The sequence below is a fragment of the Fulmarus glacialis genome, unplaced genomic scaffold, assembly GCF_000690835.1.
Source record: "Fulmarus glacialis isolate BGI_N327 unplaced genomic scaffold, ASM69083v1 scaffold13460, whole genome shotgun sequence".
Taxonomy (NCBI): domain Eukaryota; kingdom Metazoa; phylum Chordata; class Aves; order Procellariiformes; family Procellariidae; genus Fulmarus; species Fulmarus glacialis.
In genome coordinates this window covers 25130-40606 of record NW_009189693.1, presented here as the reverse complement: position 1 = coordinate 40606, position 15477 = coordinate 25130, and the positions used below count along the sequence as shown (strand labels likewise).

General features: G+C 35.5%; 1 protein-coding gene across 1 annotated transcript in view; it reads left to right on the top strand.

Moving 5' to 3' along the window:
* Nucleotides 1-314: 314 nt before the first annotated feature.
* LOC104080635 (casein kinase I) overlaps nt 315-15477 on the top strand; it is a 34992-nt gene continuing 19829 nt past the window's right edge. The window contains exons 1-4 of the mRNA XM_009583106.1: nt 315-459; nt 1750-1984; nt 13290-13375; nt 13499-13583. Of these exons, the coding sequence (XP_009581401.1) occupies nt 361-459; nt 1750-1984; nt 13290-13375; nt 13499-13583 (505 nt within the window). The 5' untranslated portion in view covers nt 315-360. The remainder of the gene's footprint in view (nt 460-1749; nt 1985-13289; nt 13376-13498; nt 13584-15477) is intronic.

Here is a 15477-nt window from a genome sequence, read left to right as displayed (position 1 = left end):
ACCTTTTTAAAATCCTGTTTCAATTTACTGTTACAAAACCTAACAGATAGGTTCTGATTTTTATTTTTTATAAGAAGCTTTAAATCTTTCACAAGTCAAACATGTAATATTCATAAAATATTTAATGAAACTGGTACTAGCTTCATTATTCCTGTTGTATCTTTCACTTTTTTATGAGGTTTTATTGTTGCTTTTGTGTGAAAAATGTATTTTTAACTTCAGATCAACTTGAAATCAGGTAGGAATTTTATTGGTATGTTCATTAATCTTATTTAACCCCTTACAATTACTTTGTATCTTCATTTTACAGATGGAATACCTCAGGTTTACTATTTTGGCCCATGTGGCAAATATAATGCTATGGTGCTAGAACTACTTGGACCTAGTCTGGAAGATTTATTTGACTTGTGTGGTAGGACATTTTCTCTTAAAACCGTTCTTATGGTAGCCATACAGTTGGTAAGTAGAATAGATCTTAATTTGAGTGTTCATTAGCGTAACTAAGTCCATCTTCAATAGATTAAATGCTTATTTCACTTAAGAGATTTGCACTTCCCGTGTTTTAAATTGGGTTGGTGGCTTCTACAGTTTTATCAGGAAGACTGTTTTATGTCACTTTCATTTTCTTTGTTCTAGTTTCTCAAGAATCATTGCATGAATGTAGTTTCATTGTGTCTTCTGAGTTCTCATAATCACAACCTGAAATCATGAATTTTAGTTTGACATACTCAATTAAAAAGAAAACCTTCATGAAATAAAAATAATTTTAATCCATGAAAGCAGTTGGATGATGGGACTCCTAAATAGCATAAATATTTTTCCTAGGCGTTCTCAGAAAGAAAGCAAACAAACAAAAAATCCCCCAAACCCTTCCAGAAATACAAAAATAGCACAAAATTATTCAGTGAAGGATTTTTCCCTTTTTTGAAGATTTCCTGATTTGGTTGCCACCTGAGGGTGGGTGGAAGTGGAAAGAGAGAGAAAGAGAAATAAGGCTTTGCATGTTTACCTTGATACAATGTGTTTTTAAATAGGTCCTTATGAAATATTAATGATACTGAACCTCCTGTTGCCTAAATATGTAGTGATATTTTTACCCCCGAAGGGTAAAAATAGCTGTTTAAAACACGACTGTATTGAGTAACAGGCCTGCAACTATAGGCACATAGAAATGTTCAGCTTATTTGCAGCCAAAATGACAAAGTTCAGGTTTTTTTAAATGCTCAAATCATCACAGATCCAAAGATCATCTTTATTTAATACTTGCTGTTCCTTTCTAAATATCTACATTTTGTTAGAAAGTGATCCAGCTAGAATGGAGGTTCTATGCATGTTGGTGAACTTTCAGTGCTTCTCTCATTTATACTTTAGTATGTAATAGATCTACGTGGAACTTTGCTGCTCACTGCTTGATGACATAATTTCTGGTTATAGTTTTAATGTGCACAAAACATACTTGGTGCCAGCTGTTCTTCAAGAAGATAACTTCTGTAATATCATGTCTAATACCCAGTGTGAAAGTTTCCCGTACGCAATGTGGTTTATCTACTTAGGGCACGTGTACAATTTTAATTGGCTTTAACTTGGACATACATTGTTAAGAGCAATAGCCCTTTGGTTTTAAGGCGGTAGAAGGGGTGATTTCCTTTAAAAGTAAAGTCAATGTAAGATATTTAGCTTCTACCACAATTTGAAGTGGCAACTTGGAGCTTAAACTAAACTTTCTGTCATTTTTTCCTTTTATTAAAGATTTCCCGTATGGAGTATGTCCATTCAAAGAACTTGATATACAGAGATGTAAAACCTGAGAACTTCTTAATAGGACGACCTGGAAAAAAAACCCAGCAAATTATTCATATTATAGATTTTGGTTTGGCAAAGGAGTATATAGATCCAGAAACAAAGAAGCACATACCATATCGAGAACACAAGAGCCTTACAGGAACAGCTAGATACATGAGTATAAATACACATTTAGGAAAAGGTACGTGTGCTTTTTAAGTGCAGAAACAAGAATTCAACACCTGTCATTTGTCTGAAATCATCTTGTTTTCTTTTCACGTTGTACTTTTTCTCAGTTTGTATTCATTAAGAACTACAAGTTTTGTGTACTGTGCAAGATTAGTTTGTCCTTATGGAAATACTAGTTATGGGAATAAGGTTCTCTGGGTCTTTAATCATCATGGTCATGTATCAGCAAATAATTACATTGGTTTTGTTGGATATCTATAAAAGAAAGATGAGGTGTATCTTTTTGTATCATAACATCTTCACATTAGAACTATACCATGGCTGGGTGAGGTGGGCGGGAAGTAGATATGCTTATTAAAGATACCAAAGTGTATAGATTGCAACAACATAGGTTTTCAATGCTACCTTGCTAGTTTTTTAATCTCTTTGAAATGCACCATGTAGTGGAATAAAAGCAGCTTATATTTGTTGCTGATTTCTTGATTTTTTTTTTTTTTAATGCTTATACTGTTATTGAAGCTTTGCAGAGTAGCTAAAGGTTATGTGAGTGTTGTAAATATGATGAGCTAAAGAAATGACAGGATATATATGGAGAGGTAAGTTGTTATTATTGAATGAATAAATTTAGCTGGAAGAAGGTGTGTGAACACTCAAAGTGGTCTTTGTTTATTCCACTTATATAGAGGCTTTCTAGTGAAAACAGGTTTGACACCTTTGAATTTGTGTAAATCAGTTGCATATCATTGCATGGTAGTCACTAATTAGGTTGCTCTTTGAATTGGTCACAAAAGATGTTGCACAGTACTTACAGTTCAAAGGTACTTCATGTTAATATGGCAAATGAGAAACCATTCACATTTTCCAGATAGTAATGAGGTGTTTTATCAGTAAAAACAGGCCATAGCAGCTTGTGGTTAGCAGCCGTAGCTGATGAAATGGTGTTAGCATGTAGAATCATAGTCTCATTTAGGTTGGAAAAGACCCTTAAGATCATAGAGTCCAACCGTTAACCTAACACTGCCAACTCCACCACTAAACCGTGTCCCTAAACACCACATCTATTGTCTTTTAAATACCTCCAGAGATGGTGACTCAACCACTTCCCTGGGCAGCCTGTTCCAGGGCTTGGTAACCCTTTCAGTGAAGAAATTTTTCCTAGTATCTAATCTAAACCTCCCCTAGTGCAACTTGAGGCTGTTTCCTCTCATCCTATCACTTGCTACTTGGGAGAAGAGACTGAGACGCACTACACTACAAGGTCCTTTCAGGTAGTTGTAGAGCGCGATGAGGTCTCCCCTCAGCCTCCTTTTCTGCAGGCTAAATAACCCCAGTTCCCTCAGCCACCCCTTATAAGACTTGTTCTCCAGACCCTTCACCAGCTTCATTGCTTTTCTTTGGACACGCTCCAGCACCTCAAATGTAGTTCAATTTAGTGTGTTTTTTATAATAAAGTCATAATAGATTTCCTTTAAGGGATAATAATTAGGCATGAGTGTTCAGCTGTTACCTTGTCTGTGGGCAATTTTTTTTACTTAATCGTTATGAGGCTCTTCTGCCTATTTCTGCTTTTCTCTTGGTGTCTGCTTTAGTGTCAAAATAAATCGGGATGAAAGACCTGTCCAAGTTTCTTGACTACTAAATGGGCTTCAGATATGCCTTTTCTATGAAAATACAGAGAAAGAATATATACAATTACTTTTAGTGCGTTCTATGGCAAATGTAGATCTGTGTTTACAAAACATCATTCAACAGCACTTCGGGACAGCAAACTTGGGAAATTTGCAGCATCTCCAGGCAAGGTAAAGAATGTGGAGCTTTTTCAAATTAAACAAAACCTGCAAATCTTCAAAACAGATAGGAGGAAGACTTAAGCAGGTGCATTTAACTGGTGATGAAAAGAAGATGTTTTTCTATGTTGACATTTCAAAAGGGTATTGATTTCACATGGCCAAACATTACTTTATAATTTAAAATCAGTTTTGAATTGTATTTCACCTGACTTGCATCTCTGCATCCTCTGGCTTCTTTGTTTCTTCACAAGCAAAGCTGAAGTATTTGATTTCATGATGTGCAAACCTATTCTGCCAATCATTCCAGATTTTGGCATGAGTTGATCTTGTTTTCTCTACACAGATTCCTAAAACAACCTCAAATTTCTCCATTAAGTGGGGAGAAAAAAGCGGGTGTAACTATGGCTATGTCATGTATCCATATGTAAGATTAACAGTGCATGTAAGGTCCCCAGATTATTAGAAGCATATGGTCAGAAATCACTGAATCAGAGAATGGCTGAAAGGCAATCCCAGTCATTTGACAAGGGTTATATTTGGGTACCGTACACCTAAATTTAAATAATTTTTTACATATTTACACACTGCATATTGTTTTAGAAAAACGGAAAAAGTGCTGTTTAATATGTAACTGTCTTGCTTTTATATAATACCTGATTTTGGAGACAGCCTTTTGAATTGCTTTTAAAATCTCATTGGCAGTCCCACATCCTGGAAACATCTTCACAAGGTGGCTACCTTCCTTATATGCATGCTTTTAGGGGGAAGTTCTGAAAATAAGACAAAATAAAATTGCTTCCCTTTTTAAAGGTGGGAGATTGGGCTCTTGTGCCTGTCTTTTCAGTTTTTTGGAATTGCTTCTGTAGAAAGCATAGAATTAATTAAAATAAATAAAGGATATTTGAAGTAGTTTCTGCTACGTATATGAAGCACCAGTGTAATGCTTTGTACTTATGCATCAGGAATGCACAAATTTAACAATGTTGTCTGTTGAAGAAACACGTGTAATATCTAGAATATAACCAAGTGTTGTGAAAAGCAATAGAGACTCTTGGCTCTGTGAGCATCCTGGAATATAGCTTGCTTGGCTAAGCTTAGTAAGTGGGTTTATATGTAACAGCAGCTGTGAAACAGTTACCCAGTTTGCTTTTCTTTTTTTAAGACTAAAGCTTTTGTACATAAAGAAGTTAATCAACATACAAAGTTTAACTGTCATCTTGTAGTTGAACAGATGAAATGAAACAGGTGAGAAATGTCTTCCTTTTGCTGGCAAGTTGAGTCTTGGTGTTTGAGGGAATTGGGTTTTTTGTTACTGTTCTTACAGACTTCCTTTTCTGATAATATAAATGAATTCTAGAAGCATCCTTCCTTCAAATAAGCAATTTGTGAACAAGGTTGACATGGATAAAAGGGCTGAGGAGTAGAAGGGCCTAAGTTTTGAACTTTGACTTAAGTACTTAAATAAGCCCTTGTTTCCATATTTAGATTCCAAGACATTCGGTCCTTCTCCAGAACTTTTTCAATACCTGAAGTATGTCAGTGTCTTCATATACTTTTCTACTCAGCTCTTCACCGATAAGCAAGATTTTTTTAAGCAAAAATAATCTTTATAAAATAGTATGAATAGTGATTCCTTTGAAAGATATACTAATGTGCACTTCTGCATAGTGTTTGCAAAGCAAAAAAGTTAAAAATGCGAAGTATCATAGTTGTAGTTCATATCTTTAAAAATTGTGTATTAGTATTCATTCTAAATAGTTTATTCTCTCTGTTTAAGTAGAATATAGTGATAAAAAGTTTAAGAATTTCAAGGTTTTTAATAAATTGATGAAAGTAAATTTTACAAGAAATTGTGTAGCAGTTTACTGTAGGTTCCAGATTAAAACATATAGCTTGCAGCGCAAATTAAAAGTTGCGCCACTGAAGATGGTGCTTACTTGCAGAAAGAAAGACTGATGATTGGTAGTAGTTGTCATGGAAAGGAAGACCAAATGGATAATGAAGAAACTTATGAACAACTACAGGTTTCAGCATTAGGTATTAGAGCTAATAAACATTTCAGTTTATTGAAATCTAAACTGCACTAAAACCCTGTTATGTTTCAGGGGTTGATTCACAAAGTGTTCCGTTATCTCTACCACAGGGCTGCAATTTCAGGGTGTAAGGGGAAGGCCAAACTCTGTGTCAGTCATCTGATACTCATCTTCCACAGTCAGTGACCAATAGCCTCCAAAGGTCGATTTTGTTAGATACTAGCTACTTCAGAGCTGACAGCTATCTTTGCTTTCAACTTTCTACCCACATGTTTTCACGTGGAAGGGGGAAGGGAGGTGGGGGAATCTCTCCTTATTTGAACTGATACTTTAGAGCATTGGGATATTACTCCGTTTTGTGCATCTTCAACTGCTGGTCTGAGTCTCAGAAAATGTCTGAAAATTAGAAGGTACTGGTTATATATTCCAGTAGTGGACAGTTTAAATACCAACATCCCTATTTGTCTTAGCATCGTGGCCACTGTGGTTCCTTTCCTCATTACAGAAGTGTCTGGTGACCCTTGGCAAGTAAAGAAAGATTCCGGTAGTGGACTGCTAATCGCAGAATGGTTGGGGTTGGCAGGGACCTCTGGAGGTCATCTTGTTCAACCTCCCTGCCCAAGCAAGGCCACTTAGAGCTGATTGTTCAGGACCATGTCCGGATGGCTTTTGAATATCTCTGAGGAGGGAGACTCCACAACCTCTTTGGGCAACCTGTGCTGGTAATACATGTTCCTGTAGTACATACAGAGCAGAAAACTTCCCTTACTTTCTCACCACATTAAGTTGTTACTGTTTTAGTAGTTGCAGTTGGAAGTTTGTCAGATGGATAAAAGGTTTATTTATTAACTTTTTTATTTAATATTTATTAGAGGTAATGGTCATGAGCTTAAACTAATATTTTTTCTTGTTATTGGTTTACAGTTGTGTAAGAATAGGAATCCTTTTCCTTTTTCAGTTGAATTTATTTCCACAATGGTATTGAAACCATACCTGAGAACTGGCCTACTAGAACGCATTTTGGCCTTTCCCCCATGTTAGAAATTAAATACAGTATGCCAGCTTTATTTCAGCAGTTCCTTTAGTGTTTGAAAATGGAAGGAGAATCCTATCTTTGTAATACAGTAGTATTTACTAGAGTGCCACGAGATTTTCTAGTTATGACCACAATGATGACTAATTTGTCGTGACTCCAAGTCTTGTCATCATTGATGTCAGTGGGTTTTGAAATTCCTGATAAGAAGCAGTCTCTTAATTGAAACAGTAAAATAGCATATTCCAGGTAATTTAAATATAATGAAAGACCTCCTACCCCACTTACCCATCCAAAAATGCATTGTGTATGAAGCTGGCCTTAATTCTGTATGCATTCACATAGTAAAAAGTAACTGAACTACTGTAAGCTTGTCACGTTTGCTAGATTTATTATTCTTCACGAAGTAAAGACTGAAACTGCATTGTTGTTAAACCGTATTAGAGCCAAAGAGCTTTAAGATTAGATTAAATGATTTTTCATTTAAAGAATAATAGTGTAAATACTAGTATTTCCTGATGGTATCATGAATATTTAACACTGGGGACGCTTTTAAAAACTTGATAGCAGAGTTTAAGCTTCCTGAACATAACTTTTAAAACACAAGTTCCTCAAGTAAAGGAAGCATTCACTTTATTTTTCAGGCATGGTATACCAAGTTGACGTCGGCTTAAGGTGATACAACCAATTTTAAAATCAAATAAGCTTTTTAATCCTTCTTAAATAAGAGACCCCCGCATATCATTTAAGAAAATAAACCAAAACGTAAAACTGGTAATTACTTGAAGAACATAACTGAATTTTGAGGAGGTTACATGTCTGATATTAACACAGGAACAGAGTAAATGACACTTTCTCTTTCAAGGGAGACTTTTCCACTCCTTAGATAGAATCTTGATCTCTGATTGGGCAGGTTTATTTTTGTCTAATGGTAACTTGTTTAATATATATGCCAAGTTTAACTTGTGTATCATGGGTAGTTCTGTACCTCTCAGCCTGATGCAAAGGCATGAAGAAGAGTGGACAGGTATATACTGGCTCCTCTGGCAAAGGTAGCTGTGACAAAGCTAATACTCTTTTCAGTAGCTTGTCTCACTTCACTGTAGAAAGTCTCCTTCTCATAGGAGATTCTCAAATATATAAATACTTCTTAAATGTAAATGGAAAAGGTTTAGAATGCCTTTCTGAAATCTTTACAGTGATGTTGCTAAACCAAGGAAAGAAGCACAATCTCATGTAATAACTCTGCTTCACTTCAAACTCAGAGCAGTGGTTGTTCTTGACCTGCTGATTTTGCAGGCATTTCTTGGGTGACAGAGAACTATTCGTCATGATCTTTTAGGTCTAAAACACTGAACAATATGAATGGGGCTCTTACTTTCATAGCCTCTCCTTTATGCGGAGTTTGTTTTTTCTGTATGTTCTGTGATTCCCCTCTAGAAATGTAGTATTTCTTTAGTTGGTGCAGTGGGATGTACAGAACACTGAAGCTCTTCAAGCTCTGTTGTCCCTTTGGTTGCAGAGACAGTAGCATATAGGATATATTCAGCACTGAAAATACGGATAGTAAGAGAATTTTTTAGGGCAATATTTTTAGTCTGTAGGTAATTTTCTTAGCAACTTGAAGGTCTGATAGCAAAACTAATGCATGTATTACTGCTTCTTGACTATCCAAGGTGTCAGCTGACCCTTGTAAAAAAAAAAAGTGTTTTCAGTAAAGAGGGAGACTGTCAGGTTCACATTCTCTTACAAGTTGATTTCAAGTATGCATTTATTGAGCTGTAACCTGTTCTACGTTAGTACGTATAAATAAGAAAGTATGTTATCCTTTGATCAAAAGTACATTTTTAGGATCCATAGTGTTTAAAACTGTCATAAGAAGTGCATAGTAACTAGAAAGACTTGGAATGTTTGCATATGTTTAGTCGAAACTTGCACAAAATTACCAAGGCCCACTCTTTTGAGGTGTATATGGAAGATGATGTATAGTTACTGAACATTGTGTAGCCAATTATTTCAAGAATATTTTGTTCCAGAAACATACATTTCGTCAAGTAGTTTTATGCCAAGCTGGGAGTTTGTATCTGGAATAGAAGGTATTTTGTCTACGTGAAAAATAATGTGGCTTTATTGAGATAGCTATTTGAAGGAAATAGAAATATTCTGCAGCCCTTATCAGCATGTGGCCGGTGCCCTTGCTACTATAAGGTAATTTCTCTTGGGGATAAAATTGCTCCATGCTTCTTTTCCAGTCCCCTTCATTTTCAAGAAGGGAGAGAGGGATCCCAGGGAATATAGATTCTGACTGGGAGCTTAAGAAAGACAAAAATCTGTGTCTGTAAAAGTCCTACAACTTTCTGTATTTGCTGGAAATCCAAATTGGTAATTGTTTTGGGATTTCCATAAATTCAGAAAAACAGCATACTGAGTTGTTGTCTGAATTACTTGGCTACAGGAAGTGTAGTCATGTGAAGTTGTAATTGCTATAATATGGCTGTCTCTAATGGTCTCTGGGGAACAATCAATATTCTTGGTTGTATTGGTCTTTTCTTGGCAGTGCTTAATTATTGAAGAAGCAGAGGTTAGTTATCTTGCAATGCCTGAGACTCTTTTGGGAATTAAACAACTCTGCTCTTTAATGCTAACTGAAAGGCCAAATGAAGTCAATTTCTTTAAACAGTACTTATCTTCAGACAAAACCAAAAAACCGCACCCATACCTTTATAGTAGATCTACTCTATTATTAGAACTGTCATATGTTCTAGATTTAAAATCGGTTTGCTAGGGGCCAGACCTTTTTGTAATCTAAACCAGCAAAAAATAATTCTACATTGGATCAATTTTAATGCATTTCTTATTATGAGAACAATAAACGTTTGGACCTAAAATTGTATTAGCCTAAATCCTGGAGTTTTTCCAGAAGCTCAAAGAAAAATTGTTTTTTGCAATTACAGGCTGTGCTTTGTGGTGATGGCCCTCCAGGAGTCCTAGCAACTTTCACTTGTCACTGAGACAATGGTGCAGGATGAAGTCCTTTTCCAGACCTAGGACCCTCATAGGAAGTTCAGTAGTCTCCTTCTTGTACCCACTGAATTAGCAGTGGACCTCAGGGGCAGTATTGTAGCTGCCTTAGATAAACACCTTTTTCTGTGTAAACTAACCTTATAAATCCATAATTATATGAAACAATGCTTCTAATACAAACTGACCTAAATAAATCTTTGCTCTCTTAATTAAAGGTATAACTGAAAATAGGATTTTTTCTGTAAAGTCCACATTATTCTTCACACAACGGTATGGCATACAATGTGTGCGCTTATGATAAAATTGGTGTACAACTTCATTTTAATGAACGAGAATCACTGACTTCAGGATTCATGATTTTGTTCAGGAAGAGATGCTATTCTTTCCCTCAAATTATATTATCATATAGAATCATAATTTTTAGTAAGACTACAAACTCTGGGTGATAACTTTCAAATTTATTTTTTCTAAACTTTATAGACTGACAGTTCAGGATATGTAGATTGTCACTTTCCATCTACTTTGTGATTACAGTAATGAGTCTGTGTATCAAACGATGTAATCATCCCAGTAGCTAATACTGTGTTTTCTGTTCCAAATAGATAGTGTGTTTCTACTGTTTCAGCATTCCTATAGCAAGCAGTAAAACTTACTTTGAAGGGGGAATGCAGTGCTTATGATGGATGCTTAACGAAGACTGAATGTCTGGTTTTTGACCTATGTTACGGTTAATTTACCGTGTATGCTAAAAAAAGATAATTTCTGGAGATAGCCTGCTGAATGATGTTCTAGTTCTTATTAAAATCAACCTATTTGAATTGAGATGATTAATTTATCTATAACTTGTAAACAAATAACAGGTATTAGTTTCTTACTTAATTTAGGTAGCTTCAGGTGACCTCCTTGACAGAGAGGAGACCGTGTGCCCTAAAGCTTTGTTTCGTGTTTGTCATCTTATATTAATATTACCTTCTAGGCAACAGATCCTCTCAATCTCATTAATTTGTGATTAGGATCAGTGTACATCAGTAGCCCTTCCTCCAGCTGATGCTTGAAATCGTTTTGAGTTCCGGCTAGTCCACTACTATGGTTTTTTTCCAGTTTTCAGAGGCTCTTGTTCCAACAACAGCAATATGATCTTTGGGTTTCCTGTTTCTCAGGCTTGTCTTGAAGAATTCCGTGCATAGGAAAGGATATTTGACTACTATTTTTTAATTACTCCAAAGTGATCAGTGAAGAACTCAAATGGACTCTAAATAACAATCCCACTCCCCAAAAATTAAAACAAACAAAAAAATCCTTTCCCATAGCAGATTCTTGAGGGCACTGTGAATTCAAATGGTATATCCTAGAAGTAGTTCCCACAGAACTCTACTGCAGAAATCTCTCCAATGGTCCAAAGCTCATTAAAAAAAAAAATCCTCTTAAATAAAAATAATCTCAAAATAAAGATTGAAAGTTTCTCCTTTCATGGAAAGAACTCTCAGTGAAGGAGCGATTGCCTCAATAAGGTGTTTTGGGTTTTTTTTTAAAAGAGGTTAATTTTTCATCAGCATAACCTGTAGAAGTTAATGCAAAAGAGAGGAATTATTGTCCCTTAGCAAAGACCGAATAGAAATTTTCCAATACATTTTTGTGGGCCATACCTTAATGTTGTCCATAGATGGGCCATCTGTTGTCCACCTGTAACGTTTTTGTATGCTTTGCCGCCATCTTACCACTGATCTATCTTACACAAAACACACACTGCATTGCACAAAAATTTGTTGTGAGCAGTGCTCATGAAGTACTCATCTCCATGTTCACCCTGTCTCATAAAGAGCACAGGATTTCTGCAGGCACCTGGAGTCAATGTTTCCTTCATGTACTGAAACCTGTCAGGCATAGAACTCTACTGCTTATTCCTGCTTTCTTGTTAACCTACATGGTTGCATCAGGATAGCATATGGTCAGCAAATGGGATGTTGCAGGGTTGGCAGAGAAAGTCAGTTAAGATCAGATTGTCTGGAGGGCACTCACTGAGAAAAGTGGCAGCAATAGACGCAAGAGTGGCGGAGTGGACACAAACCAGAAGAGTGTTGGCAAGGGAACTGGAAACATGGAAACGAGTGAAGGAGAAATGACTGTGAAAGGACCTTATATGGCTGGCAGATGTGTGATGAAGGAAGGGGCTAGATGTAGCCCGTGCTCTGAATTACCATACATTTTTTTGGTGTTTCCTTATTCACTTGCTAGTATGTGTTTACTAGTGTTCAAATGAGAAAATAGGGGTAGAAAACAGAGTAGTAAGTAAATTGTTCTTTGTTTATGAAGATTAAGAATTGGTTTTCAGATGCAGTATGTTTGTGGCAGTATTTTGTGTTGATCAGGTCAAAGACAGGTTGGCTTTGTTAACTTTCCTGTGTTCAAAATCTCACAAACATTTTTTCGTTTACTTTTCTGCTCCATTTCTGTTGCTGTCAAAACATAGTGATTTTTGTCTTTGTGAAAATATTGAGTAGAAACAATGTTAATATTTTGGTTTTCTGCCTTATGTCAGGGAGGAAATCGAAGTTAGAGGTAAATACTACCTGTTACTGCAAAACGTAATACACTGTGTAACAGGTGTTTCAAGAGCAGTACAGAACGAAGTCAGGTGAAAATGTAAAAATCTGTTTTCTACTAGTCATTTACAGACTTTTACTATTCTCTATTACATTCAGTTTTCCTAAGAATAATGGATTTTATTTAAAAATAATACAGAATGTACTTTGAAAACTTTGAACTTTGAATGCACTGCATTTTTCTTGTTACTTTCCTTTTTCTTTAACCTTCTGTGAACTTTTTGAAGGACTGCCACTGTGCTACTACAGATGAAGAATTGTAGGCATGCCAGACATTATCGTGTGTAACTTAGGTTTTAAGTCAGCTGGACTTGAAAGCAAATTGTATGTACATGTCTCTTCATGCTACTTTTTGACCAAATAAGACTTCTGAGCCTTCTTCAGTCCACCCTTGGCTTGCTCAGAAATTCCATAAGGGGTCCCTGAGAAACATACCATGTTTTCCATAATTTTATAGAGGAAAAATGAGTTCAGTTAAAGCTTTCTTCAATTATCTCAAGTTCACAACTAATGGATCAAAAAATATCAGAATTAAAATGCAATAGTATATGTAAAGGGTCAAACTATATTTTAAAATAAGAACAGTTTCTTATAGCGAGGTAGTTTGTTTAAAGTCCTGTTACTTGAATATACCTGCAGTCTGCATCTTTTTTTTTGTTTTAGCTGTGTTCTTAATGGAGTCCATAGAACACAAGAAGCCCGACCACATGCTCGGTTTGATTTCAAGTACTTTATACCTCCCAATTATTTTTACATAATTTGGAAACGAACCTTTTAAATATAATGTAAAATTACACAGATTGAATGTCCTAATAACATTTGAATTTTGTTTCAGAGCAAAGTAGAAGAGATGATTTGGAAGCTCTAGGTCATATGTTTATGTATTTTCTCAGAGGAAGCCTTCCCTGGCAAGGTTTAAAGGTAGTGGGTTTTGATATCTTCCTCTATCCTATTTTCAGATCCTTTTTGCCATGACCTTTTTTTTTTTAAAGTTTGTCTGCAAGCTGTGTAAGTTCAGAAGCTTGTTTTGTTCTTGTGTCATAGGCTGATACATTAAAAGAACGTTACCAGAAAATTGGAGACACAAAACGAGCAACCCCTGTAGAAGTATTGTGTGAAAACTTCCCAGGTAATGTCTACTGTTAATAAAAATGTTGTGTATTGATTTAGAAAATGAAACTGGCATAGATAATTGTTTAATATCTGGTTTTAAAAATAAAATAATGCTTCCAAATACATGTATTATGTACTATGGTAATAGATACAAGAATTATCCTTTGAAGCAGCACTAAGCTAATGCTGGTGGTCTTCAAAGATGGATTCTTCTAAAGGAAACATTAAAAAAAAAAATTATGATACGTATTCTTACGGTGATCAACTAATCTACACTTGTATCTTCACACATAAAATTTTGCAAGCCTTTTCAGCTCAAATCTGATATCATATTCCTTTTTAAAACAAGCTGCAATAGGAACAGATTGAAATAATATTTAAAATAACTTGCAAGTAGTTTCAAGTGTCATTTCTAGTTCTTCTTAAGTGCACGGATAATCAATGAGGTATTGGAAAATTGGAGAGAAGCAAATACGACATTTTTTAAAAGTTGGAGTAATCAGCTTAGGACAGGGACACAGACACAAAATGTGGACATGATTTTGCCAAAATAAAAATAAACACCTTGAAAAATAATCACAATATCCTCGATAGGCAAAATGGATTTGCTGAGAATAGCTTATGACAAACTGATTTGATTTCCTTTTATGAGAGGAAATCCTGTCCACAGCAGACCTTGTGGACAGGCGGCAGATGTTTTATGTCATGAAATCTTAGTACTTTTGCTTTTGACGCTCTTTTTAAATATCCTCGCAAGTAATCTTAAAAGCATAATCAAGAAGAATCTACTATGGGAAGAAGAGTGTAAAACAATTTGAAGTAGTTTACATTTTTGCGAAATTTGAAACATGAAATGGTATTCCACAGAGATCTATGCTGGATCTGTCCAGTGTTTTTGAGTGCCTTGTATAATAGAGAACGTTTATTAAACTTGAAAATGTTAAGTTTGAAATTCGTATGCTCGGCAGTGGGATTAGAATGAAAATATCCTGACAGATTACAAATACAGTCTTAAAAATATAAGGTACAGTTCAATAAATTGTATTCAAGGTAGTGTATGAAAATAGCATCAAATTGAAATTAAGAATTATTGGGTGAGGGAAGGTTCCTTGGGTAATGACTCAAAGCCAGTCAGTCATAAAGTAAATGCAAGTGAGCGGTGTCACGTTGCTATATATTTAAAAACAAACAAAAAAATCCTGTACTAAATTGGATTATATAAACAGGATGTAGCCTGAAGGACATGTGAATTGCCATTTCCACTCTACTTGATTCTGTAAAGCTTCAGCTGAAGCAGTATGTTCAATTTTGAGGACTTCAAGAAAATGTGTCCTATTTTAAGGGTATCTCATAAAGAAGAGGGAGTACATATATGCCATGTTTGCTAGACCTATCACCAGAGACTGAAGGCATGAAGATTGGTTTAGTCAAGATTGTGAGGGAAAGAAGTTCTCCTGTACCTTTCGCCTGCTACAAACATGAAAGGAATCAGTTTGCTACAGCCACAGCAGCTAGGACAAAGTAATGGATGTAATCCAAAAATTAAGTTTAGACTTGAACTCCTGTGTTTCAAATATAGTGAAGAGCATGAAGGGATTGCTATTGCCAGGGAGACTATGGAGTTTCTTTCACTGGAGTTGTGTGAAAACAAACCAGACAGACAAGGCTGTAACCGATTTGCTATGGGATAGGGTAGTGTACTAGATGGCCTATTGAAGTTCTTCCCAACCCTGTGTTAAAAATTAGTCCATTACCAATTTTTATTATGTTTTTAATTTCACTTTCTTTTGTGTAGTTAAAAAAAAAAAGTCAAGTGAAATTGACTTTTGTTACAGAATTTAGAGCAAATGTCTGAACATAAGTTTGGTGGATTGACTAAAGTTTAAATGTGGGGAAAAAAAGCTGTTCTG